Source organism: Budorcas taxicolor, chromosome 14, assembly GCF_023091745.1.
Source record: "Budorcas taxicolor isolate Tak-1 chromosome 14, Takin1.1, whole genome shotgun sequence".
Taxonomy (NCBI): Eukaryota; Metazoa; Chordata; class Mammalia; order Artiodactyla; family Bovidae; genus Budorcas; species Budorcas taxicolor.
In genome coordinates this window covers 74139009-74166996 of record NC_068923.1, presented here as the reverse complement: position 1 = coordinate 74166996, position 27988 = coordinate 74139009, and the positions used below count along the sequence as shown (strand labels likewise).

Sequence of the window (27988 nt, the reverse complement as noted above, 5' to 3'; positions counted from 1 at the left end):
ACCTGAAGCCGGTTTCCGCTCCGCGGAAGTCACATGACAGGAAGTAGTCGGGAAGAAGCGGAAGTGGCATGTGTTGGTGGAGACGGCGTCTGTGGCGGCGGTAACTGGGGCCGGGCGGGAGAGGGTCGTGAGATCCCGGGAGAACTGGCAGCAAGATGAAGGTGAAGATGCTGAGTCGGAACCCCGACCACTATGTCCGCGAAACCAAATTGGACTTACACCGAGGTGAGACAAGTTAGTTGGCAGTCCGCCAGCCTTGGATCCGGCCTCGGCTCCACCGAGTAAAGCTGGTTGGGGAGGGGAGACTGGTGTTTCACTCTCGTTGTTTACCTGTTTTCTTTCGCTAGGGCTCTTGGTTTATAAAGCGCTTCTGGTTCTGGATAGCAGAACACTTGTCTTCAAATCCCTTTCCTCATAACTTTTGTCTAGTGGTCAGTGGCAGTTAGTTATATGGGGAAATGATTCCGTCTACACTGCTTTCAGCTGCTGCTCTCTGATTGTTCTCAGGGTCCCGTTGGGGGGAACGTGGACTTGAATGAGCCAAACTCGTGGATTGTGAAGGAATTAACAATTAAGCAAACTTCTTTAAACCTCTCCTTGTTACTCTAACTTTCGACAACTTTGCTAAAGTTACGTATTTCGGGATGTGGGAACAGACAAAGGTGACACTTAACGCCGTCAGTTTTCTCTTAAAAACTCTTGTGGGGAATTTTAGTGGGGGAATGACTAAAATGAAATTAATGGGTTTTGTCTGTACTGGTCTGTTCCCCCATTAACCTGCTGACTACTTAATGAATTATAGCTTAGTGACCAACCATGTGTGAATAGACTGTTCTAAGTGAAGTGAATCACAGGTGCAAAGGCCTTAAGGCAGGAATAAACTTACGGCATAAGAGAAGGGCCATGTCTTCGGAGTTTGAGGTAGGGGTGAACCATAGAAGGGGAGGCTGGAACAATATTTCCATATGATTGAATCATATAGCTTATCAGTATATATCGTGAGCAATGCTAACTAAATGGTCTCTGCTCACAAGATGTTTACAGGTTAAGTATCAAAACAGCAGTGTTCTTAAAATGCAAAGTAGATTATGTCACTCGGACTTGACATCATCCCTACTCCTTGAACTTGGTCCCATCTTCCTCTCTCCTTTCATGGGTGACTACTTTTCCTACAGCTAGTGTACATGTACTCTTGTTAGTCTGTGTGCGTTTCAGGCATTCTCTTTCAGGCATGCGATGGCACACACCTCTACCCAGTTTCTGTCCCCTGGAGATTTCCCCCCATCCTGTACAAATGTAGGCACCCTCCTATGCTTCTGTTTCATATTTTTATACTAATATTAGAGTGTTTGTTACATTGTCTCATTATTTTTGTGACTATCAGTCTTTTTTTTTAAATCAGATTGAGCTTGCAGAGAGTGGCCCAGTTGTGTTTGTTTCTATGTCCCCTGTGTTTAGACAGCACCTGGCACCTAGTAGTTGCGTTATTAATGTCTGAATGAAGGAATGGGTAACTGGTTGGTCATAGATTTTTTTTTTTGTTTAAGTGGTGTTTGTAAATTTTGTGCAGTATTCAAATACTTATTTGAGTATTCTGACTCATAGATCCGGGGTGTGGGCATCAGGGAATCTGTATTTTTAAAACTCTGTTGGTAACATAGCTGATAACATACAAGTGTATAAGAACAACATACATAAATATGTACGGTGAGTTTGTTTGCTCTGATGTCCTGAGTGCTTATGGTATATGGGAGGTGTTCCGTATATCTTTGTTGAATGTTTCTTGTTGACCGAATTGAATTTAGAGGTGGGCATAATTATGGGTATTTGGAAAAATTTATAGAAGATATAAGATGTAAGCTGAATTTTTTTTAAAGGATGTGTAGGGTTCAGATGGGCTTCCCAGGTGGTTTGGAGGGTAAAGAATCTGCCCGCAGTGTGGGAGATCCATGTTCAATTCCTCCAGGAAGGTCCCCTGGAGAAGGGAATGGCAACCCACTCCAGCATTCTTGCCTGGAGAATTCCATGAGCAGAGGAGCCTGACAGGCTGCAGTCCATGGGGTCGCAAAGAGTTGGACCCAACTGAGCGACTAACATGCACACACAAAATCAAACATTGAAAGTGCTCAATAAATAGTATAATCATCATATCGCAACATTGTACAGTGATCAGCACTGGAGATTATTAGTGTTCCCTGCCCAGTAAGGGGGCTTCCCAGATGGCGTTAGTGATGAAGAACCCATCTGCCAGTGCAGGAGATGCAAGATATATGGGTTCGATCCCTGGATCAGGAGGATCCCCTGCCTAGAGATTCCCATGGACAGAGGAGCCTGGTGGGCTGTGTTCAATGGGTTGCACAGAGTCAGACCCGACTTAAGCAACTTAGCATGCATACACACACCCAGTAAGGAGCTTAAGAGGTCAGTTGAGCAAACGTTTATGATGCACTTGTTTTGTGCTCGGTATAAGAAATGTAATGAAGAATGTAGCGGAAGCCCTGCAGGTGAAGGCTTATAACCCCGTTGAAGAGCACAGTAGGACATAGAAAAGGAAAAGGTGTGTGTGTGTGTGTATGTATAGAGTCTAGTTATTTTGCAAGATGTATGTGTTCTATCACTTTCTGGTCATTTTGGAAAGGTTCTGGACAAAAGCTCTTCAGTGTTTTTAGTTTTAGTCCTTGGCATAGTCAGTGTCCCTAATAAAGGCTTATTGAATAATATATTGAATGATTAGCCGAGGAATACCACAGGAGGTATTAAATGTGAATTATTTTATTAAGAGGAATCATTCTTATTTCAGTTCCAAGAAACTATGATCCTACCTTACATCCTTTTGAGGTCCCACGAGAATATATAAGAGCTTTAAATGCTACCAAACTGGAACGGGTATTTGCAAAACCATTCCTTGCCTCCCTGGATGGTCACCGAGATGGAGTCAATTGCTTGGCAAAGAATCCAAAGAGCCTGGCTACTGTCCTTTCTGGGGCATGTGATGGAGAGGCAAGTATCACTAAACTGACATTTTAAACTGAAAATAGTTACGTTACAAGTATTTTTCCTTTAATTGTGAGTTACTGTGGGTTTTAATTGGTTTTATTTCATTTTTCTATGTCCTGTTTTCTTTTAATTCTTAAGACTAAATTTTCTTTGAATCAGTAACTTCAGTCGTTTCTTATCTAAACCTAAGAAATTAAAAATGTAGTCGCTTTTGGCTGTTTGACAGTAAGTAATAAGGCATGTTTACAATACAGATATTTAGCTGTGAGTTTTTTTCACAGAGTATGTTATTAACAATTCGACACTTAATTATTTCCCACTCTGCCAAGAAAAGAAAAGCTTTAAAGCACTTTTACACTAGAATCAACAGAGTATTTAAGAGATTCAATTTTCTGCTTGTTGATGTTCGTATCCATAGACATTGCATATTTTTTTCCTAATGTGCCCAACAGACATTCTCCTGTGAAATTAAAAAAATTTTTATTTCATTTATTTATTTATTCTATCTTTGGCTACACTGGGTCTTTGTTGCTGTGTGTGGGCTTTCTGTAGTTGCCACGGGTGGGGAAGGGGGCTACTCTTAGTTGCGGTGCTGAGGCTGCTTCTTGCTGTGGCTTCTCTTGTTGCAGAGCATAGGCTGTAGGGTGCGTGGGCTTCGGTAGTTGCTCCGTGCCATGTGGGATCCTCCCTGACTAGGACTGAATCTGTGTCCTTTGCGTTGGTAGGCAGAACCCCAACCATTGGACCACCAGGAAAGTCCAGCATTGCATTATTTTGATGTAGAGGATTTTGTTTTTAACCATCTGGTAGAGTGATTTACAGCCTTTTCGGTGTTGAACTTATTTTTGTTGGAATGTAGTACTTCTGTGCCTGAACATTTTTTATTTATACTTCACTGAAATTTCCTAGTATGTTTTATTATAGGTTAAAATTTGGAACTTGACCAAACGAAAATGTATTCGTACGATACAAGCACATGAAGGTTTTGTACGAGGAATATGTACTCGCTTTTGTGGGACATCTTTTTTTACTGTAAGTATAGTACAGTTAAGTCATTAACTTTTCAACATGTGTAGAACTAATCTAATTGAATATTTTCTGAGTTCATTTATGTGATCCAAGGCCCTTTCTGATTTTCACAATGCAAAATAACATTAAAACTCAGATAAGTCTTGGTTTTCTTTATGTAATCCCGCCTTTCCCATACTTAAAATTTTTTTTATACCTAATTACATATTACATGTGTGTGTGCTAAGTCGTTTCAGTCATTTCCGACTGTTTGCGACCCAGTGGGCTGTAGCCAGCCAGGTTCCTCTGTCCATAGAATCTCCAGGCAGCAATAGTGGAGTGGGTTGCCATTCCCTCCTCCAGGGGACCTTCCCGACCCAGGGATTGAACTCACGTCTCTTAGGTCTCCTGCATCGGCAGGCGGGCTCTTTACCACTAGTGTCACCTGGGAAGCCCAAATACATATTACTGAACTAATATTCTATAGAACAGTTAGAAGTGGGATTAAAACAAGATGAGTCATTTGTACTTCTTTTGTCGGTTAGCAATAAGTCATTGAAGGATTTTTGTGTATGATAAAATATACTTAACATAAAGCTTACCATTCTAGCCATTTTTAAGTGTACATTTCAGTGGCATTAAGTACATTCACATCATTGTAAAACCATCACCACTATCCATCTCCAGGACTTTTTCACCTTCCAAACTGATACGGTGTAACTCTTAAACACTGTAACTCCACATCTCTCACCCTTACCTCCTATCCTTGAGTAATTTACCTGGTAATTACTGTTGTGCTTTCTGTCCCTGTATGTCCCTATGCGTCTGATAATTTCACTTAATATAATGTCCTTAAGGCTTATCCATTTTGTACCATGTGTCAGAATTTCTTTCCTTTTTAAGATTAATGCTCCATTGTATGTATATACCACATTTTGTTTATTCATCCATTAATAGATGTTTTGGTTATTTCTACCTTTTGGCCTTTGCGAATAATGCTGCTGTGGTGTGCAAATATTGAAAGTTCATTGAAAGTTTTTAATAGGAAAATAACAGAGTCTGAGTTGACCTTTGAGAGGATTAATTTGACAGCTGTGAGTGATCAGTTTGGAGGCAGTTTTAATAGTCTGCATAAGCAATAGTAGAGTCAACTCTGGAGAGTGAAAATAACTGAAAGTAGTTGTTAAGGTTAAAAAACATTTTTATTTTTAGAATTAGGAACTGTTTTATTGCAGTGTAACTGACATACAGCACTACAGAAGTTTAAAGTGTACAGCACAGTGGTTATATCCATCCTGAAGTGACTGTCACAGTAAGCTTCCTGAACAGTCATTGTTTCATATAGATACAAAATTAAAGAAATAGAGAAAACGTTTTTTTTCTTGTGATCGGGACTCTTAGGATTTAGTCTCAACAGTTTTCTTATGTTACATACAGTCATGTTAATTATGTTTGTCATGTTGTACATTACATCCCTATTACTTGTTTGTCTCATAACTAGATGTCTACACCTTTGACTGCCTTCTTCCAATACCCACTGCCCCAACCCTGCACCTACGGTAATCACAAATAACCATCTTTTTTTCTGTATGTTTTTTTTTTGTTTTAGAAGTATAATTGACCTGCAATACTAGGTTGGTTCTTTGTGCACAACATAGTGATAATATTTCTTTGCATTTCAAAATGATCACCACAATAAGTCTAGTTGCGATATGTCACCATACATAGATGTCCATAGTTTTTGACTGTATACTCCACTCTGTACACATACTTTGCAGCTAGAAGTTCATACCTTCTAATCTCCCTCACTTATTTCTCTCATCTCCCCACTACTCTCCCTGCTGGAAACCACCTATTTGTTCTCTATATTGATAATTCTGTTTGCGTTTTGTAATGTTTATTCATTTGTGTATTAGAGTCCACATGTAAGTGAAATCATACAGTGTTTATCTTTTTCTGACTTATTTCACTTAGCGTTATACCCTCTAGGTCCATCAGTGTTCTTTCAAATGGTAAGATGTCATTCTTTTTTTAAGGCTGAGTAATATTCCATTATGTTTATAGAACACATTTTCTTTATCCATTCGTTTGTTGTTAAGCACTTAGGTTGCTTCCCTATCTTGGCTATTGTTACTGATGCTGCAGTGAGTATAGGGGTGCACATATCTTTATATCTTTTCTAGTCAGTGCTTTTGTTTTCTTCCAGTTAATACGTAGGAGTTGAATTGCTGGATCATACGGTAGTTCTAGTTTTAATTTTTTGAGGAACCTCCATACTGTTTTCCATAGTGGCTCTACCAGTTTATACCCACCAGCAGTGCACAAAGCTTCCCTTATCTCCACGTCCTCACCAACACTTGTTACTTGCTGGTTTTGATAATGATAGTTTACTGTGAACAATGTCAGATTCGTGATCTCCAAAGAAGATTTAGCTTCAGGACCAGGGACCAGGCTTGATCACTCAACCCTTGATCACTTTTGTATAGCAGTTTTACTAAAGTGAAAAAGGGACAGAGAAAGCTTCTGACACAGACACAGAAGGGGGCTGGAGAGCACCCTCACTCACTAGTCTATGCAAGGCCTTATATACTTTGACCAGACCCCCCTCCGACAATATACATCTTAAATTAACAAGATTAGAACTAACAATAGAAAGATGTCACCAGACCCACTCCCATAATATAGATTTCAAGATGACAGGATTAGTCAGAAGATTCTTAAGAAGGAGAAACATCCTGGAGCAAGATACATTGTTATATTGACTAAGACAAAGCAATGTAGGAAAAAACCATTTGTCCTTTTCTCCTTCTTGAGATCCCCAGACCCCTTTCTCCTCCTAAAGGACTCTGGACCCCTTCCTCCTCCTTGGGGACCCTGTACTTATTATCAGCCTACCTAGGAATTGACTCTCTCAATAATAACCATTCTCCATTCTGACAGGTATAAGGTGATATACCTCGTTGTGGTTTTGATTTGCATTTCCATGATGAGCAGTAATGTTGGGCATCTGTGTGTCTTTGAAAAAAATGTTTATTCAGAGCCTCTGCCTATTTTTTGAGTTTTTTTGATGTTGAGTTGTATGAGTTCTTGTATACTTTGGATATTAATCCGTTATTGGATATATTGTTTGCAGATATCTTGTATTTTTACTTTGTTGATAGTTTTTTTATGCTGTGCAAAGGGTTTTTAGTTTGATGGAATCCCATTTGTTTTCCTCGCGTGAGGAAACATATTCCAAAAAATGTAGTAAAATCGATGTTTACGTGATATCTTGAACATACCTGCCATGTCCCAAAGTCTAAATTACTGTAGTTTGTTTCCTTAACTTTCATTTGGGCTAAGGTGCCAGCAGTTCTGCCCACCATTTCTTTCACCATCTCTGTAACCGTCAGCTCCAGTGAAAAGGCAAGCCATGCCTATACTAACATTATGAAAATAATATTATCCTTATGGACTCCTGAAAAATTCTTAGGATCCTTCAGAAGTCTACATTTTACAGTTTGAAAACCTCTGCCTTAATATTGATAGTTTCTGGAGTTTTGAGTCATAGAAAGAAAGACTTTTCCCATGCCAAGATTATAAAAATGCCTTGTCTCTAGTATCTTTATGGATTATGTTGCATGTTTTACATTTAAAGTTATCTGGAATTATATCTTTATATCAGGTGTCACATTGGTTTCTACTTTTTAAGTGGCTAACCTGATCTCACAATACCGTTTTATTGTAATTCATTTTTCTTCCTAATTTGAAATGTCATCCTTATTACAACATGCAACTTTTACTGTCTTTATGATGTAATATTATTTCTACCCTTACTCTTGTTTTGTTCTATTAATCCTATTTTAAGTTTTATGCATTTTATATGTTTATCACGAATCTTTAACAAGGTGGGACATAAATGAATCAATAAATACAGTACTGGAAGAATGTGGTATATGTTATTTTTTAAACTAAAGATGTTTATAATTTGATGTATGTGTTGGCAAGTTTACTGTTTATAACTGTTCTTCATCATCATTGTAAATATTTCTAGGTTGGTGATGACAAAACTGTGAAGCAGTGGAAAATGGATGGACCAAGCTGTGGAGAGGAAGAGGAGCCATTGCATACAATATTAGGAAAGGTACAAAAATAAATTGACCCATGCTTGGGCTACTAGAATTCTCTTTTACCTACAATTATTTCATAATTTCAATTTCATAAAAAGATATCAGAAATCAGACACTTTAGGCTGCAATACTTTACTTGTTTTAAGCAATAGTTAATGCAATCAAAGGGTCTTTGCAGTTAAAGAATTTGAACAGTTCTTTGGTGTTCGTTGCAATAGGGTTCTGTTTCTATTTTTATTTTGAGGAGGCAGCGAAACATTTCCTATAGCAAGAACATGGGAGGAAATCTATAAGATAAAAGGTCAGAAAAAAATAGTGCTTCAGCTTCTCATTTATATCATGGATCTTTCTCAAAGCTAAGCGTTTACTTGAAAGTATTCTTTAGGAAATTAATAAATTTAATAGTGTGCTTTCTATATAAATCTTATTTACATTTCTTAACAGCATTCTGCAAATCACTTGATACAGTTTAGTTATAACTTAAGTTATAGCTTAATAATTTGGATCATTTGCCCTACCTATGTTTTTTAATCCTTATGTTTTGATACTAAGGGAAATTCTAAAATTAGAATTAATCTTTAAATATTTCATCTTTAAAATTTTTTTGTCATTTTAGTATTTAGTATATATTTAGGTTCTGCTCTTCAGGCTTCAAGAAGTTATAAATTTTTTTTTTTTTAATGAGAGGTTTGGCCCATGATCAGGACTTCGCTGAATTCTAATGGTCCATCTAAATGTTCTTTAAGGATGTGGAGGTGGTATATTAGTATAAAATGGAAATAGTTTGTAGATGGTAAAAAATTAGTAATTCCTGAAAGAAAATTTGTTTCATTCTTGTAAAATGTCTTATCGCTAGGAGTTCCAAAGATTTTTGAAATAGTTAGTGTTACCCCTTCTCTGTGGTACTGGGGGTTAATTCTTACTGTGCAGAAGTTTGTAGAGACTTGAACAGAAATAATTCTAAATCTGCAGATGCTGATAAGAGTTCTTAAAAGCTTAAAGTATTGGCTAAATAGTTGCCTTTAATTTGCTTTCCAAACATTTTTTACTGTCTAGTACAAAGGTAGACTTTAATCTGGCCCTGAATAGATGAGTCACATATTTTAAGTAAATAATACCAAATTTATGAGATTTTATTGCTTTTAACAACCTTAGCATCCATGCTTGCTAATTTTGTTTCTCTCTCTAAATTTTGATGCAGTTGTTTTTATCTGTGTTTCTTTCCTGGGAATCAGTATTTCATATGTTAAAGGTGGAATTAAGTTTTTTAGAAATTACCTTTTGTGTTTCATCAGTTGATTCCAAGATCCTTCAATACCCAGTGACGATTTAAAAATTACTTCAGTGCTATGTATTCAAACTTAATTAAATACATCCCATGTTAACATTTTTCTTTATTCTGTGATAAGGAACATCACTTCTTATGGTAGAATTTTCTCCTTTAAGTAAGGGCTTTAAAGAAATGTCTTAGTGAACAGGGATTTTCTTAAGCACATGAGAGTGTAGAGAAATATATTTTAAGGTATTATTCTGTACAGTTGAAGTACTAATGAAAAGACTCATCTGTAACAACCTCTCTGCTTTTAAAGACAGTATATACAGGAATTGATCATCACTGGAGAGAAGCTGTTTTTGCCACATGTGGACAGCAAGTAGACATTTGGGATGAACAAAGAACCAATCCTATATGTTCAATGACTTGGGGATTTGACAGTATAAGCAGTGTTAAATTTAACCCAATTGAGGTAATGCTCCTTTTTGAAATATGTTCTGCTTATTGTTTCTTTATTATTATATAATTTCAACTCTATTCTGGAAAAACTTGAATGTGTGATCCAAGAATTTTCTGAATTGTAGTGGTGCTCTCCCGTTTGGTCATTGTTCCAGATTATGTCTGAGTTCCACTTTCTTTGGTCAGACCTCGACACGTTAGTCCACAGTTTAGCCCCAGACACCAGTGTTCAGCACTGTTAGAGGCGGTGTATGCGTATGCTCGTGGGGTAGATCTCAAGCACATACGATCCTAAGAAACTTTCAGTTTTATTTGTACCCTCAACACTCATGTTCCACAAAGTAAAAGTCGCTCAGTCGTGTCCGACTCTTTGCGACCCCATGATTATACATGACTATACAGTCCACGGAATTCTCCAGGCCAGAATACTGGAGTAGGTAGCCTTTCTCTTCTCCAGGTGATCTTCGCAACCCAGGAATTGAACCCAGGTCTCCCGCATTGGAGGCGGATTTTTTACCAGCTGAGCCACAAGGGAAGCCCCATGTTCCACAGATTACCTTTAAAAAAAAAGTTAATTATTCTTAACTCTGTTGGAGGTCAGAAGAAGTGTTGAGCATTGTTTTCTTTAATTATTTGTACATTACAAGGACATCAGTGCTTCCAAATAATATGCGTGGTTATTTTTCTACTACATGATAATTCGTTATAATTCTATTTTTCTTTGCTCACAAAACTAAATTGTGATTCCTAATTCTTTCCAGATCTAAGGGAAGAGTTAGAGATTAGCCTACTTACTGTTTATTTAGGTCCAAACTTGGTAACGGAGGTTGCCCTGAAGGCTAAGCCAGCTCCTGGACTCCAGACCTTTCCCTGAGCTTTTTCTGAATGCATAATAACTGATAAACTCACTGTCCAGAAGACTCAGTCAACATGCCTTTTCCTGAAGGAAGAAAAGGAAATCACCTTGTATGAGCTGGTTTTAGAAGTTATCAGGAGATTATCTTGTTAGATGGCACCAGAGAAAATTCTCATCTGCAAGTTTTGCATTTAAGAGACTGTAATTGACAAAAGGAAGAATAAAAGGTTGAGTCAAAGTAGCAGGGTGTAAGACTGAGTGAGGGGCTTCCTTGGTGGCTCAGTGGTAAAGAATCCACCTGCCAGTGCAGGTTCAATCCCTGATCCAGGAAGATCCCACGTGCCAGAAAGTAACCATTGAGTCTGTGCTCTAGAGGCTGGGAGCCTCAGCTACTGAAGCCCATGTGCCCTAGAGCCTGTGCTCACAAGAGACGCCACCGCAGTGAAAAGCCCCTGCTCACCACAACCAGAGAAAACCCTGCACAACAAAGAAGACCCAGCGCAGCCAAAAATAAACAAAGTTACAACAATAAAAGTATTCTTAAAAAAGAGTGAGATGCGGTAGTGTGATGTGAACTTGGCTTTGAAGTCCTGCTGAGAAATCAGTCAGAGGATACCCCCTACCTTCAGCCCACACCAGTAAACACACTTCTGGGAGAGGCTGCAGGGTTAGAGCAGGGGTTAGCAAGATATAGTCTGTGAGGCCACTGCCCGTTTCTGGTTTTTATTTTTAAGTTTTTTTCTGGAACACAGCTGTGCCCTTTTGCTCATGTATTGTTTGTAACTGAGTTTGCACTATAAAGTAGAGTTGAATAAACTGCAGAAACCATATGGCCCCACAAAGCCTAAACTATGTCCCCTATCGCCCTTCACAGAAAACGTTTGCCAGTCGCTGGGACAGAATATCTGTCTGTTTTGTCTGTGTCTTCCTCGCTCCATCCTCTATCTCCCTTCCCTGGGTTCCCCTTGGTTGTCGAAGTGAGCCTTATAGACCAGGCCACAGTGACACTGGGCAGAAGCAGGCTACAAACACGAGTGACCTGTGAGAAAATTTAACGTCTTACCTTGCTGTGGACCTAGGCTCGAACTATATTTCCTGCCAGTATGCCTTTGCATTGACCTTTCACAAGTCATAATTTTTCTCTGTATTTGTCTATTTTTAAAATGAGATTAATTGTGTCTTCCAGTGTACTTCTTAGGTTTGTTGGAAGTGTCAAATGTGATAATATATGTGAATATTTTTAAAAGGTGCTACCCAAGTTTAAGATGGTGGTGTTAGGCTGTTTAAAAAAAAACAAAAACAGAAGGAACAGATACTGATTTCTGCTTCCCTAATGGGTAAAGGAGATCTTTTGTTTCTCTGTGTTGGTGAACACCTGTGTTAGTAGAGCTGATGGCCAATCCTAAAATCATAATTAATGATTAGTGATGACCTACAACCACGTTTCTCAAATTAGCCTGTATAAAAACTCTTATTTGTTCAGCTGTGTGTGTATGTGTGTTTTATTAACCTTATGACCTTGACTTGGTGTTAAAAGCAAATGGTGTGCATGTCTCTTCCCCTGACCCTGTATTAAACTTCATGGGGAGGGCATGTGGCCGTGAACAAATGGAGTGTATTTGTCTCCTCTAATCATCACTAATTAATTTTCTGTTAAAATATTGAAGCTGAGGATTCTGATAAAGCCAAAAGTTTATTCTGAGAATTGCTACATTTTACAGCATTAAAATCAGCTTTCCTTCTTGGTAGAATTTTTTGCTTTGCTCAAATTCAAGTCTTTATTTTTTGAAAACAGTACCTGGTCAGACCTCAGAGTGAAATAACGAGAAACTAAGAAAGGTTGAGAGGAGTCATTCAGTAGGAAAAAAAGCTCAGAGAGGAAGCAGTTTAAAAAGAGTTTTGGGAAAGAGCTGAGATCCTGATGGTAGCATTGACTTTATGAGTTTTACTTGAACTGTATACACAAATGTAGCAGGTTCTACAGCAGTTTAGTAAATAACTCTTCTGGTTCATTTTATGCTTGTGGTGGGAATACTATAAGCAGAAGACAGGAGTTATATCAGGAACAATGGGTGAGGAGGAACGGTGCTACCAGGGGTGGGATTTGGGATTCCATTGGTAGGTGGAGAACTTATTTTCACTTAATACCAAGAATCATTTAACCACTTGACACATTTATAACTGATTTACAAATAAATACTTGAAACATCTTGAAACCACAGTTGGACAAAGGACAGGCCTAGTTTATACAGAGAGTTAATAACCATGAGGAAATGTCTAACTGTTAATAAAGCAATAATTTATACAGTCGCCCCTCCAGATCCATGGGTTCTGCGTCTGTGGTTGCAGAAGGCCGAGTGTTAGGGACTTGAGAATCATTGGATTTTGGTATCCTGTACCCAGTCACCCACAGGTACCAAGGGATGACTGTATATTTAGGAAATACTACCATAGATATAACATTTTAAAATGATACTTAATATTGCTACCCAGTGTAGTAAAATTAATATATTTCCACATTGCAATGCTTACTGCTATAACTCTTTGGAAAAACCATTACCTCTAAATAGCATAAACCATGAAATTATTCACACTTTTTGATCAGAGTGATGCCACTACTAAAATCTTACCCTTGGGAAAAGAAGATCTAAATGTATTCAGATGTTTACTGAAGTGTTATTTACAATATGGAAGCACAGGAAACAGGTCTAAGTGAAGAAGGGGTAAGTAAAATATAGGGTTATAAAATAGAATGCAGAATACCTACAGTATCATCTCAGACATCTAAAATACACGCATGGGGATTTAATCATGAAAATCTTTGGCTTTGGTTGCCAAGGTTATGAGTGATTTGTTGTACCCTCTTACAATGGACTTTAGTGTTACAACTTTGTATCTTAAAGGTAATTAAATCATTTGTTCAGGAGTGGACATGGTTTGCTGCCAAACCTGGCTTTTAACTGATAATTGTTACACTTATTTTTAGACATTTCTCTTGGGAAGTTGTGCTTCTGACAGGAATATAGTACTATATGATATGAGACAAGCTACTCCTCTGAAAAAGGTGAGTTTCAATTTGTCTTTTACTTTATACAGTTGTTAATGCATCCTTTTGTGAATCGAGTGACTGAAAATACAGAGCAAATGTTTTTTCAGAATTAAAAAAAATTCTCTTTTAATAGAGGTGTTTTTAGAACCCAAAGTGGTCATAATGGCATTCCCTCAATTCCCTGTTGCTTTTTAGAGACCTGTAAATTTCCATGAGGTACTCTAGTCTAGTCTTCTGTTTTCCATACTGCCAGAATATTTTAGACATCTAGTTTGTACTCACTGAATGGAAAGTTAAGTGTTGCATCCTATTAGTCAGGCCCTGTGATTATCATAGTGACACACGTGGTATTTTATTCCAGAAAGTTTTATAACTAATTCACATAATCACCTTTGTTTGTTTAGTTACACACCAGTGGGTACCAGTTTGACGTTTTATTTAGACAGGCACTATCCTGTTCAAGGTGTCAGATTTCCCAGCAGTTCTGAAGCAGTCATTCCAGGACTTAGATATCAGAGTTAATGAAACCTTAAGCTGATTATAAAGAGGGAGGAAGTATTAGTAAAGAGAGGAGTGCCATTATAAGTAAACAAGCATATGGTTGATTGCAAGTGCTGGAACTGAGAGAGTACCGGAAGAGCTATACCTTGTTAATGGACTACAGGTCTGTTATCATAGACATCTCTGTGCCATACGTAACAGAGATGCTTTTAATATTTTTGTTGTTACCAAATCATTTTTATAACGTAATAAATTCAGAAATATTAGAATATATTGATTGACATTTGAGCTAGATAAGTAGAATAATCTTTCCAAACTTCACTCATCCATGTCATATGGTGGGAATAACATGCATGAACTTTGGTGTTAAGACTTTAAGCAGGTAACTTAATCTGTGTTTCTTCTGTGAAATGGTGATGTTAATAACTGCCTTACAGCCCAGTGGTAAGAATAAAACATTAAGCGTTTAGCAGAATGTTAACATGGAAGTGCTAGTTTTTTGTTTATTTGGTTTTTGTCCTTTTTGTTGGGGTATAGTTGCTTTACAGTGTTGTGATGGTTTCTGCTATACAAGTGAATCAGCTGAATGTAAACAGATATCCCCTCCGTCTTGGACCTCCATCCGAATTCCTTGCATCCCACCCACCCAGGTCATCACAGAGCACCAAGCTGAGCTCCCTGCTCTGTGCAGCAGGCGTTCCCACTAGCTGTCTGTCTTACACGTGGTAGTGCGTATATATGTCAGTCTCCATCTCCTAACTGATTCCACCCCTGCACCAAAGGACTAGTTTAATAAATAGTCGTTTCTGCCCCTTTCAACCCTACCTTCTCAGTTGTTAGTAATAGTACTTTACTACTTTGGGGTTGAACTTTTGTTACATATGTCTCATCTTCCCAACTACACTATAAGCTTTTTGAGGTCAAGGGACCATTAAGCATTTTTATATTTTTCAGTATTTAGCAGTCTGCCTGTGTGTTCAGGAAGCAAATTATTGATTTTCTTTTCCTATTGCTGTGAGCCAGATACTGTGCACATGATAGGTGTTTACTGAAGTATTTGTTTAAATTAAAAAAATGAAGAAAAGGAAATGAAGTAGGAATTTATCCATTTTAGAGGGACTTAATTTCATAGTAATGGGTTAGTGTATGTTTCTCAGGTCATCCTAGATATGAGAACAAATACAATTTGCTGGAACCCTATGGAAGCATTCATTTTTACTGCAGCAAACGAGGATTACAAGTAAGTTTCCCTTTTCTTATAACTTAATTTCTATCAGAAGTGACTCAACCGTATATGTCTTATTAATGAAATATATTTTCCTAGGTAGTATTCCTTCATACACATTAGAAAATTACCATTTGTTTTCTTAAAAAAAAAAAAAGATTTCCCAAAATAGAGAAGTGCTTCTTAAAAAGTATTCTTAGTTTTCAAAATGATATGGATCAGGGACAATAAAATTTGATCTATGGACTCAATGCTGTCTGCTACCTGTCCCTGTAAAGTTTTATTGGAATATAGTCACATTTATTTATTTTTCACTTTTTAAACTTTTTATTTTGTATTGGCGTATAGTTGATTGGCAGTGTTCTGATAGTTTCAGATGAACAGCAAAGGGACTCAGCCATACATCTTCATGCATCCATGCTCCCCCAAACTCCCCTCCCATCCAAGCTGCCACATGACATTCAGCAGACTTCCGTATGCTATACAGTAGAGCATTTCTCTTTTCCTGACTCACTTCACTCAGTATGACAATCTCTAGGTCATCCATAGACACATTTATTTATGTATGGAATATGGCTGCTTTTGTCCTATAATGCCTGAGTTGAGTAGTTGCAACAGAGCCCGTATGACCCACAAAGTCAAAAATGTTGATTATTCAGCCCTTTACAGAAAAAGTTGGCTAATCCCTGACATTAACCATATGTCAGTAAATAATGACTGAATCATACGTGTTTTAAGAACCTAAAAATGCCTGCAAAATGTGTAAGCAGGTGATTGTTATCCATGTTGTCATGTTATCAGCCACCACTCTTACTTCAGTAAGACAAAAGGAAAAACGGAAGTTTCAGTCTTCACTAATATTTACAGATACATTTATCTGCGACTCTTTGTAAAGGAGTAACTTAGCAGCTTATGTTCTTGACCTGAATGGAATTTTATGATTTCTTATATACTGCTTTAAAACTTGCTGAAGCATTTGATATTAGCTCACTTTATCTTTTCAATATCCCTATAAGATGAATAAGACATCTATGTTATCCCCTTCTTATAGATGAGGGTATTGATGTAGGGAGTTTAATCTCCTAATGAGGAAAGAATATCTTATTCATATTTTCTTATCCAAGCATTTATTGTAGTGCTGTGCATATGATGGATTCTTAATATGTGTTTTTTTGCAGAAGGTGGAAATTTGTCATTGGATTGAACTTTAGATCTTCTGTATTTAAATTCTTTGTTCTTTCCACTACTGTTAGTTAAGAAAGCATAAGTTAGCTCAGAAATAGGATTTATTACATGATGCTTTAGTGATATTAAACTAAAAGCATCATTTACGACTTTTCTGTACAGCTCTCATCAATTCAAACTACTTAATTGAAGTTCTTTTAGCCTTTATTAATGTTTGAAATTAAATGCCCTTGTTCCAGTTAAAAGCAATAAAAAAAAGTCCAGCTGACCAATCTTACTAACATTTCTAAATTAGCTATTTGGGAAAAATAGAGAGTATCTTTAGAATTTCTCAATTTTTGCCTTGGAAATAATTATATATGGAAGCTGAAACAAAGAGTACATCACTTATAAGAAGTGACTGTTAGAGTACCGTAATTGCTCTTACTTGAAAGTGATTTTGCTATGTAAAATCACTTCATCATTTTATTTCTTTTCTTGCCCTTTAAATAATCCTGTGGTGATTTAGAAATCCAAATTCAAGTCTAGACCCAACCAGTAACTATTGTAAAAATATAGACAAGTCATGTGAACTAGTCTATACCATAGTTTCATCAGGTAATAGGGTTGAACTGTAGTATCCCTGCAGAATACTGTGACTTGAAACTTTGTTTACAAAAATATTTTGCATCCAGATGGGTTGATTTGCTTGGAATTCTAACAAGTTCTTAACCTTTTTCTCATGTAGAAATTAAAACAGAATTTACTAAAAAAAACAAAACAAAACAAAAATTTGCTAAAAACAAGCCTGGTTGAAAACCACTGCTGTAGATAGGGAATATACAGCAGTTGTCAGCTCAGAAATTTAACCTCAGTGATCAGTATGACCTTGATTGACAATCCTGTGTTATGTTTGAAGATCATAAAAGAAAGCAATGACTCATCTCTTGATGAGAATTTCATGGTTATTTGAAAATTGTTACCTTTAGCATCAGTGACTTTTTCTAATAATGGTATTAGAAAATAATCTCTACTAAGTTTTTTTTTTTTTTAATTTTTGTTTTGAAGTAATCTTAGGCTTACTGAAAAGTTACAAAAAAGGTACCTGTAAGACAATTTCCCCAAATGTTAATGTCTTAGGTCACCATAGTTCAATTAGCAAAACCAAGAAATTAACATTGGTGCAATATTGTAAACTGCAGACTTTATTCCATCACCTGTCTTTCCACTAGTGTTCTTTTACTGTTCTAGAATCCAGTGCAGGATCCTACATTGCATTTGCATTTGATTACCCTCTCAGTCTGCTCACTGACTTTCTCAGTCTTCCCTTTTCTGTTACGACCTTAGTACTTTTGAGAAGGACTTACTTGTCAGTTATATTGTAGACTGCCCTTAACTTGGGTTAACTGGTGTTTTCTCATTATTTCATTGAGATTATGCATCTTTGGCAAGAATACCACAAAATTGATATCCCCTTCTTGGTGCATCAAATCAGGAGTACATAATGTCGGTACATCTTATTACTAGTAATGTTAACCTTCATCACTTAGTTAAGGTGGTGTCTACCAGCTTTCCCCACTGAAGTTACTATTTTCTTCTTCTGTGATTAAGACATATCTGTGGGGAGATCGTTTAAAATTTTGTGGATATCTTGTTTCTCCTTAAACTTTTCCCCTTGCTAATATTTGCATCTGGAAGTATTTTGATGTTAGGAACTTGGTTACAGTAATTCTGTATCACTACTGTCCATCATTATGTTGGTGCATTTTAAGCACTGTTCTTCTAGCTGTCAATTTAAAAATTTTAAACCTCGAAAATCATGACATCATTGTTCTTGCCAATTGTGTACAAAATATAGTTTTCTAATTTTAGTACACCCTTTGAAAAGCTGTGCTTTCTCTCATGTATCACTGATGGAGTATAAATTAGTGTGATTTCATTGGAAGTGATTTATCAACTCAAAAACCTTAAAAATGCTCATGCCTTTGAACTTAATAATTCTAATTGTAGGAATCTGTCCCATTAAATATCAAAAGTTATAATAAAACATTGGAAACTTCACTAACAAATAGATTTAAATATAAATTTAAACAGATTGTCAGTTATTTTAACTCATTTACATATGAAAACATTAAAATATGTTCAGAGCTTAATAAACGCTCATAATATGCTGCATGAAATATCAGTATAGAGCTTTATACAGTAATATCTTAATTGTATTAAAAGGCACATAATCAAATAGCAGGGTTAAAAGAAGCATTTACACCGTGCTGACTTTCTCTGGGTAGTGAAATTAAATGCAGGTTTTGCACTCTTCATGGTCTTGGAGTTTGCACATATTCTACAGTGAGATTTCTGTTTGTAAGGATTAAAGTGTGTAAGTATATAATCTTAAGGAATAATAAAACTGTTGATATTTTTCCCTATCGCTTATCTGCTGTGTGAAGAATTGAGCTGTTTGTTTAGATGTGCTTTATTTATTAGCTAGCCCTCTCAAATTCGCTAATGTCTCTCAGTACTGCATGTGCATTTTTTAGCAGAAACTTGTATCAAATAATTAAAAACTCTTTTACAGCTTGTATACTTTTGATATGCGCGCCCTGGACACTCCTGTAATGGTACATATGGATCATGTGTCTGCAGTGCTTGATGTGGACTACTCTCCCACTGGGAGAGAGTTTGTGTCAGCCAGTTTTGATAAATCTATTCGAATCTTTCCTGTGGACAAAAGTAGAAGCAGGTATGTGACTACCAGTAAACATTTGTTTCTGTTTGACTTTTTTCCCCTGCCTAGATCATCATGTATCTTTTTCGAAAGGTTATTTGGTGGACAGAGAAGGCTGGTGGACTCCAGTCCATGGGGTCGCAGAGTCTGACACGACTGAGTGACTAACACACACTGGTTTTGTGTATATGATGGGACTCATACTCAGGTGTTATGATGTGGGGTGCCACCTTCTGCATCATCTGTGAGCAAAAACATGAGCCTGCTGGGCAGATTCTTCATTGAACAGGATATTCAGTTCAGTTCAGTCACTCAGTCATGTCTGACTCTGGGACCCCATGAATCGCAGCACACCAGGCCTCCCTGTCCATCACCAACTCCCGGAGTTTACTCAAACTCATGTCCATCGAGTCGGTGATACCATGCAGCCATCTCATCCTCTGTCGTCCCCTTCTCCTGCCCCCAGTCCCTCCCAGCATCAGAGTCTTTTTAGCTTTATATAATTTATTGATGTGAAATCTTAGTGTTTGCCTTAGGGCAAAACCTTTTTGAGTGTTTTATACTAATTTTTTAAAATAAAGGCTTTATTTTTTTAGGGGAATTTTAGGTTTACAACTAAATTGAAAGTAGAGAGAGTTCCCATATATTCCCAGCTCCTACGCATGCAGAGCCTGTTCCATTCTAACATTCCACATAGGGTGGTACTTTTGTTATCTCACCAGAATGTAGGATGAACCTACACTGACCCATCGTAATCACCCCAAATCCATAGTTTGCCTTAGAATTCACTCTTCGGATCATACATTCTATAGGTTTGGATAAATGTATAATGACATACATCCATCGTGATACTATTATGGAGAGTATTTTCACTGCCATGAGATAGAAGAAACTTTTAAAAAGATTTTAATTTGATAAGGAAGAACTTAAAGTTTCCTCTAATACAGTTTAAGAGCAGTTAATAATACCTTATATTTGTTGTTTCGTGCTTATTTAAATTCAACTCTCATGCACTAAGGCAAAAATGAAAAAGAGAAAAATTAACGGTTTAAATGGTCAGGACAAGTCTCCCTCCATCCTCATCTAATAGATACATGCTCTGGAATGATCAGGAGATGGGAGATCTGAAAACGCAGCTGTCCTGTGCTCTGTGTGTGTGTCATTGTTTGTGTACATTGAATGTAACTAGAGTTGAAGATGTTTTGTTTCATACAGCTTGGCCCTCTACTACATACCTTACTGAATGTAGTGAATATACTTGTACCACCATGTTATATTATTTCACATGTTATTGTATTGAGGTAGTTTATAGTAAACTGGCACTTAAAGGTTTTCAAGAATACTTGTTGACTGCATTTGAGTTTTTGTTGACTTTAAAAATTAACTTCTGTAAGATACAGCCCCCTATATTAGTATGCTGTGATTTACAGAGCATCTTATGCATATTCAAGGCAAATCCAAGTAAACTAGAAGAGATCTTCCCATAAAAATGATAAAGGATTATGGTGGTGTCACTCACTCTTGATATAACCACCTCCATTTTGATACAGTAAAAGTAGAAACATTAGAATTTAAAAGGAACATATATTCTCTCTAAAATACTATACATATATATATGTCATATATACACACATGTCATGTCCATCTATTTTGCGACCCCATGGACTGTAGTCCGCCAGGCTCTTCTGTGCATGGAATTTCCCAGGCAAGAATACTGGAGTGGGTTGCCACTTCCTTCTCCAGGGGATCTTCCCAACCCAGGAATCAAACCCACATCTCCTGTGTCTCTTGGATTACAGATGAGCTCTTTACTGCTGAGCCACCAGGGAAGCAAGTTTGGGAGAGCAACCACCCAACATACACAAGACATGTATGCATACACGTTTATATGTATACTTGCTTGGGTGACCTCGTCTTGCTTCATTGTTGGAGAAAATGCACATGGTGAAAGATAACAGAATGATTGAAAGCCGTAGAAAAGGAAAGGAGAAAACTAAGCAGAATCAGGGAAAAGAAAGACCAGAGAACCTGTATACTGAGGCTGGAAGGTGATGATCTGTGCTAGAGAACAGCAGTGTGGAGCTGGTGAAACAGTTCCCCCAGCTTTATAAAGACTGATTAGCAGTCTTTATGGGACCCTTCCTTCACTTAAAGCTAGAGAAAGGGCATTCAGTTTGGTGTTGTAACTATAACAGGGTGGAGAAATCTCACCATTTGAGTGCAGTGATGAGAATTTTGATCATTACTCTTAATGATAACTAACCTAGCTTCTACTGTTGAAGGGGTCTGATCTTCCTGAGCAAGTAATGTTTGTTTTCACAGGCACATCCTCCTGACTCAGGAGTCTTGCAGGTGCCTAGCCTGTCTCTGCATCACCCTGAAAGTGACAGCCTCCTTAGAGTTTACACTGTAGGCACCTCATTTGCCTCACCCTTGTATTCACAACCAAGAGATCTTGCCCACGGAGCCTCTTCAGGGTCACACAGCTCCACACGATTTTTGGTCATAGCCAATTTGCTTGTCTAACTCTTCGGTGTTTTTTCGTGTGATAGTTGTTATCTTTCTCTTCTCTGACTTAAGGAAGCCATATTAATTCCTAAACTTTTTCATATCATCATGAATTGCTAGCAGATAATTATCATCATCATGTGTATGATTAAAAAGGTATTTGAATCAAAAGTGTACTGAGCGGATGTTCTGGTGACTTTGATCTTCATTTTGTCATTTTCTGTTTTGGACTCTGGGGTTGGTTCTTATGTGACTGTTGAAACTAACTTGATATTCTTGTCATGAATGGTTTGTTGGTAATTGTTCAGTTAGGCCCAAGGCAAGGCTGATAGTTTCTATTCTTCTCACCTCTCTGGAAAAAGAATCAAGAGAGTGTGGCCCTCCAACATGTCTTGACACCAGGACCTCCAGAGGTATTAAGTAGGACAGTTCTAATATGATGCATAAGCAGACATAAGGATCAAAGGTGGAGTACAAGAAATGGGAAGTTTAGGCACCCGTGATGTCAAGAGCCCCATAGTTGAGTTGAAACTTATTATTCTAAAACCAGCATGGGCAATTAAATGCAAGTCTAGTTAAAAGCTCAGATTACTCCAAAATTGTATGAAGTGAGTATCCCATTCCTAGGAATTGTCTCCTGATGTTTTTTGAAGACTTTGTAATCACAATTTAATACGTTTTACTTCCTGTTGGGTTTAGTTATAAACAATATAAACAATACTCTCTGACTGTTACCATCATCTGCTGGAAAGCTACTTCTGGTTTGTTTCCATGGTCTGCTCCTATCATTACAAAAACATCAAATAATACAGGCAGTGCTTTGAATGATCTGTATTTTTAAAAATATTTTCCTTTCAAAGAACTAGTCACTAAAATATATTTTTAAAGTAAATTTTCACCACAGCCAAAAAATAAAAATAAATCTTTTTTTAAAAAAAATAAAATTTGGGTAGGTTTTCAAAAACTACAGTTAAATCAATATTTGAAGGTAACTTCTATGGGTTTCATTCAGTATTTACTTAGCAAACAAGTAAATTCAGTTGCATTCATATGGAACAATTCTTTTAGCTTGACTATGTATGTAAAGAATTTAAGTTTTTAAATTATCTCCACAAATAGTATGATTTATAATGAACTTTATGTATCTGTTCTGTGTACAAGCATAAACACATCTATAAGTTAAAACTCTGTAGTTCACCATTAAGGAGGATTCTTAGTTGGCCAAGTAACTGTCCACTGGATTTGTCTGGTCTAATATCAATACATGAACTGATGTAATGTATGCAGGTTATTTTTAGTGGTTACCAAAGCCTAATTGAATTTCCTGATATTTGAATTCAGTATATTGCTATGGGGAAATGGGAATCTTAAATAGGTAGAGGTTGTAAGAATTGCGTCTTGTAGAAGCAGAGCATTGAGAGAAGAAAAAGTAGTCTGTCTGATCTACTTTTTCTTTTAACAGTATGTTCGTTCTAACCATCCTCTCTTTTAGAATTATGTCATATGGTTTATGTTCATTCAAGAGCTCAAAATGTATCTGTTAGAAATAGCGTAATAGACTACTTTTCTGAGTGTACTTCAGAAATGTTTTTATAGATAACAAAATCTATTGATTTCATCATCCTATGTGAGTTTTCTTTCACTGTGCAGAACTGGCTGAGCGTATTTCCTTTGTAGTGTGGATTTTGAATCACTTAATCCAGATAAGGAAGTTTTACTTTTCCAGGAGTCTCATGTTTTAATTTTTTCTGACCTTGTCTTTTACTTGCTTTTTAATGCTCTGCTTAACACTTTCTAATATAGTATCTTCTGTGAATTCACTTAGTATGTTTCACACCTTTCCAAATAGGTAGGATATTTGACATCACCATTTACTAAATGATCCTTACCTCAACTCATCACTTCTGTAGTCCTCTCTTTCTTTTCACATATGTAAGTCATCAACTCTCACTTTAAACTTTTTCAACAATTTGACCAAAACAGAAATCAGACATGAGGATCAGCGTATCAGGATGTGTTCTTTGAATGCTGTTTTTTTTTCCAGTGAAATGAAGCCCAAAGAAGTGTGGTGGTTGATCTTATTGTTACTCCAGCTCCAATGTATTTTATTTGTGTTACATGCCCACAGTTATTTTGTGATCTTTTCTGGATATCTAGTTTTGCTTGGTTTGTTTATACTTATTTTTTCTTACTGGATTATAACTTCTCTGGGGGCAGGACTTTTTTATAAGTTCCGCAGCACTTAGCATAGAATTTTAGCAGTATGGTTCAATAAAAATACATTTAAATGTATTTTAATTTCTCTTTTATACTCTTTCAGGACTCAAAAAATGTTACCCTGATACTTGATAGGTAGTTGGTTAAAGAAAATCTGTACCAGATTCCTAAATGTTTTAACTTAGTTCCTCTTCTGTAGGGAAGTCTATCACACAAAGAGAATGCAGCATGTTATCTGTGTAAAATGGACTGCTGACAGCAAGTACATTATGTCTGGATCTGATGAAATGAACATTCGTCTATGGAAAGCTAATGCTTCTGAAAAGTTGGGTGTGGTAAGAGATCCTATTTTCTTTCATTATCATGCAACGTGTTTCTAGTGTTATTGAATATCATTATATTATAAAGAGAATTTATTTCAAGTGCTTTAGTTGTGATAAAAGGAAATAAGCTAGCTACGAAACAGATAAGGTTGTATTGAGGTTCGCTTTTTTCATGTCAAAGGCACCTTCAGAGTTCTTTGTTTTTGTTTTTGCTGTTGGCCACACCGCATGACTTATGGGCTCTTAGTTCCCTGACTAGGGGTTGAACCTGGACCCCCAGCAGTGCAAATGCTGCGTCCTAACCACTGGACCACCAGGGAACTCTCCCAGAGGCCTTTGTTAATTCAAACGTTTGATCACTTTTGAGCCTTCTTGTTTTTTTGTATTTTCCTTGAGGTAGGGAGAGAAGATGTAGGGACTAGAGGCTTAGAACTTGGAATGCGTATTCTGTTAAAGGAATAGTAATCAGGCAAATCAAAGGCTGCAAGGCTCTGTGGGGTATCAATATTTTAATATCAAAGAGACAGTGAAACACTTAATACACAGCTTCAGACTTAAAAAAGATTTGATGAAAATATAACAAATATTACTGTTGACTAGCAACCTCTGGGTTGTGAGTTATGGTTGATTTCTGTTCTTAATGTTTTTCTAAATGTCTCATGTTTTCTATAAGAAAGATATAGGGTGTTTATATCTGAAGCAAATAGTAAGTTTAATAAGGAAAGGTTGAGTGTGGTTTATTTTCTGCTTAGCCCTGGAAGGAAAAGTAAGATATGAAAATAAGTAATTAAAGATAAATTTATTTTAGGTTTAACGATTATTAAAGTACTATACTATGCCTAGGTTTATGTTCATCATTAAATATTCCTCTAAATCATGTCATCCTTAACAATTATTAGACAAAGGCTGGTTATTATGTCATCACTTTTGTTTATGTTTCAATAATTTTTACAGAAAAATTTTTTGAGTGATTCATTAAGTGCTTTTTCTGTGTTATGTGGACCAACTCAGTGGTCCACAGAACCTAACTCCCTAGGCACTGCTCCTTTGTACCTGGTGGCATCCATCCATCAATACATTGTAGGCACCCTGACTAAAAGGAAATAGCAGAGCTGGTATCAATAACATATCCTTGTAATGGGTATAGTTTAATATAACTGTACAGTTACGTTAGTAATTTTGGTTGCATGTCATAAATGTTGATAGTTTTTTGGGGAAACGTTTCTTCCTACTTCTGTTGTACTGAAGCAAAAATAATGCATCATTCGTGAAAATATCAAAATGTTTTTTTTTTCAGCTTACATCACGAGAAAAAGCAGCCACAGATTATAACCAGAAGTTAAAGGAGAAATTTCAACATCATCCTCATATAAAACGTATCTCTCGTCACCGACATCTGCCAAAATCTATCTATAGCCAGATTCAGGAACAGCGCATCATGAAAGAAGCTCGTCGACGAAAGTATGTTTTGGAGCATTTGTATCTCTCTCAGTACCGTTTTCTAACTCTCCCCTCACATCCCACCAAAACCAAACAAAAAATGTGCCCATCAGAGGAATAGTTTATGTGTTGTTGTACATCAGAGGTGGTTTTGAATACTCCTCTGGGCTCTTTCCTGATAAAAGGGGGAGCTCTGATTATCTAACATGGTGAGAATTTTCATTACCTGTCTTTGGGAATATGTTTAAAGGGCAAACAATGTCAAAGACATACATATCAAAATTAGAAAAGGCTCTACTCATACTAAATAAACTATTGTAAATAGTGTAAAAGATTTCCAGTGTAGCTGGAATTAAGAGGTAATGTGTATTTTCTAGCTTAAAGACTGGCAAGAATATTTGTTAGATAATAATTTATCTAATATGCTTGCTTCATCGTCACATTTGGAATCTAGCATTTTGGCTCTGAAGCAAAATTTTGATCATCACCATCATTTCCCGTGTAGAATATTCTTCTCCTTGCAATCCTTGAATTCATGTAATATATTACAGAAATTCTAAGAAAGAGTTTTTTTTTTTAATTAGGCAATGCAAATTATTGTTATGTTGGATAGATGTTGGAGTTGAGTAAATTTTAAACATTTTAATAACTCGCAGCAGGTTTTTAAGCTTAGTAAAGGACACTGATGTAGTAAGAGAAGAAGCCAATAAGTTAACAAAAGTTGATTTCTAAGTGAAGATCGCTCAGTTGTGTCTGACTATTTGCGACCCCATGGACCGTACAGTCCATGGAATTCTCCAGGCCAGAATACTGGAGTGGGTAGCCATTCCCTTCTCCAGAGCTGCTACTTACCTACTCTTGTGAAAACTTTTTTTCAGTGGGTAGTTTCTGGTGAAAGAAAATGCCTTGTAATTTTTCTGAGAAGGTTTTCTTTGGTTAGGGTGACTTCTCGTAAACTTAAAATTTGTGTATTTTGTTTAATTTCTAGGGAACTGAATCGTATCAAACATAGCAAGCCTGGATCTGTGCAGATGGTGTCAGAGAAGAAGAAACACATAGTGGCAGTTGTGAAATAATATTTGGTATTCTTACCAATACTAATGTATAATTATTTGTTACATGTTGATTTGTGAACTTTATAAATAAAAGTACTGCCCCTCTTATAACAACAAATGTTTTAGTTATATGTGTAGAGTTTAATTGTTGCACATTTTTGCTGTCTTAAAAACTTATCTTTAAAGGTGACCTGGTTGATAAGACTATCCAACATGTTATTCTTGATCTTCTTTCTTCATTGAAGAATACAGAATTTACAAACTTATTTTTTGCTGTTAGACATTACAGATATACTTTTACTTTGACCTGTTATTTTAGACACTCTACATTTGAATTTACGTCTAAGACCAAACGTCTCTTGTGACCTTTAATATTACTTTGGATAATTACTGCAGTGATTCTTCCTAGGATTCCATATGACACATAGAAGAATTTTGTCTGAACTTTTCTCAAGTGAACTTATTTTCTGTGTTTTATTTATATTGGGCTTTTTGAGACTGTATAGTTGATTAGCCTACATTTATATAACTTTTATAAAAACTTACAAGATTATAAAATATCTTTTTCTCAGCAATATGACTTTGTTCCATTTATGCTAAATCATTTATTTTTAATCTCAGTAATCATAAATAGCTCTGTGTGACACAGATTGGGGTTTTTTTTTAAACCCATCATCAGCTTAGTATTATGAATACGTACAAAACTAATTTTTAGGAAATTATGTTTAAAAGAGATTAAAAATCCAAAGGAAAAAATATGTTAAGAATACTTGTAGTAAAAATATTTAAAATACAGCAGCGATGATAAATATCAAAATCTGGAAAGTGAGAGCAGGATTCAATCAGGGTGGGATACACGGGAGATTTTTTAACTCTTGATAAGGTTTCTTTCTTCAGCTGTGTGTACATTCTATTATTTTTTTATGCTTTCTTGGATATTTTAAATATTTCATCGTGTTTTTCTCAAAGCTGATAAAGACGTCAACCATCTACCTTTTAATCCTTTGGAGCTATTGTAGGACTCAAAATTCTTGATTTATAAGGTGAACCAAGTTCTCTTGTACATCTTACACTGCTGT

General features: G+C 36.5%; 1 protein-coding gene and 1 non-coding gene across 2 annotated transcripts; one reads left to right on the top strand and one right to left on the bottom strand.

Moving 5' to 3' along the window:
• Window positions 1-61: 61 nt before the first annotated feature.
• DCAF13 (DDB1 and CUL4 associated factor 13) lies at window positions 62-27014 on the top strand. The gene is made up of 11 exons (XM_052651518.1): window positions 62-225; window positions 2801-3000; window positions 3922-4029; window positions 8039-8128; window positions 9704-9859; window positions 13689-13766; window positions 15410-15492; window positions 19217-19381; window positions 24291-24426; window positions 25712-25875; window positions 26843-27014. Exons 1-11 carry the CDS (start codon window positions 156-158, stop codon window positions 26928-26930), a joined length of 1338 nt encoding a protein of 445 aa, XP_052507478.1. The 5' UTR covers window positions 62-155; the 3' UTR covers window positions 26931-27014.
• Window positions 24662-24734, bottom strand: TRNAA-UGC (transfer RNA alanine (anticodon UGC)). Its single transcript has one exon. It is a non-coding gene; the product is annotated as a tRNA-Ala (tRNA).
• Window positions 27015-27988: the final 974 nt, after the last annotated feature.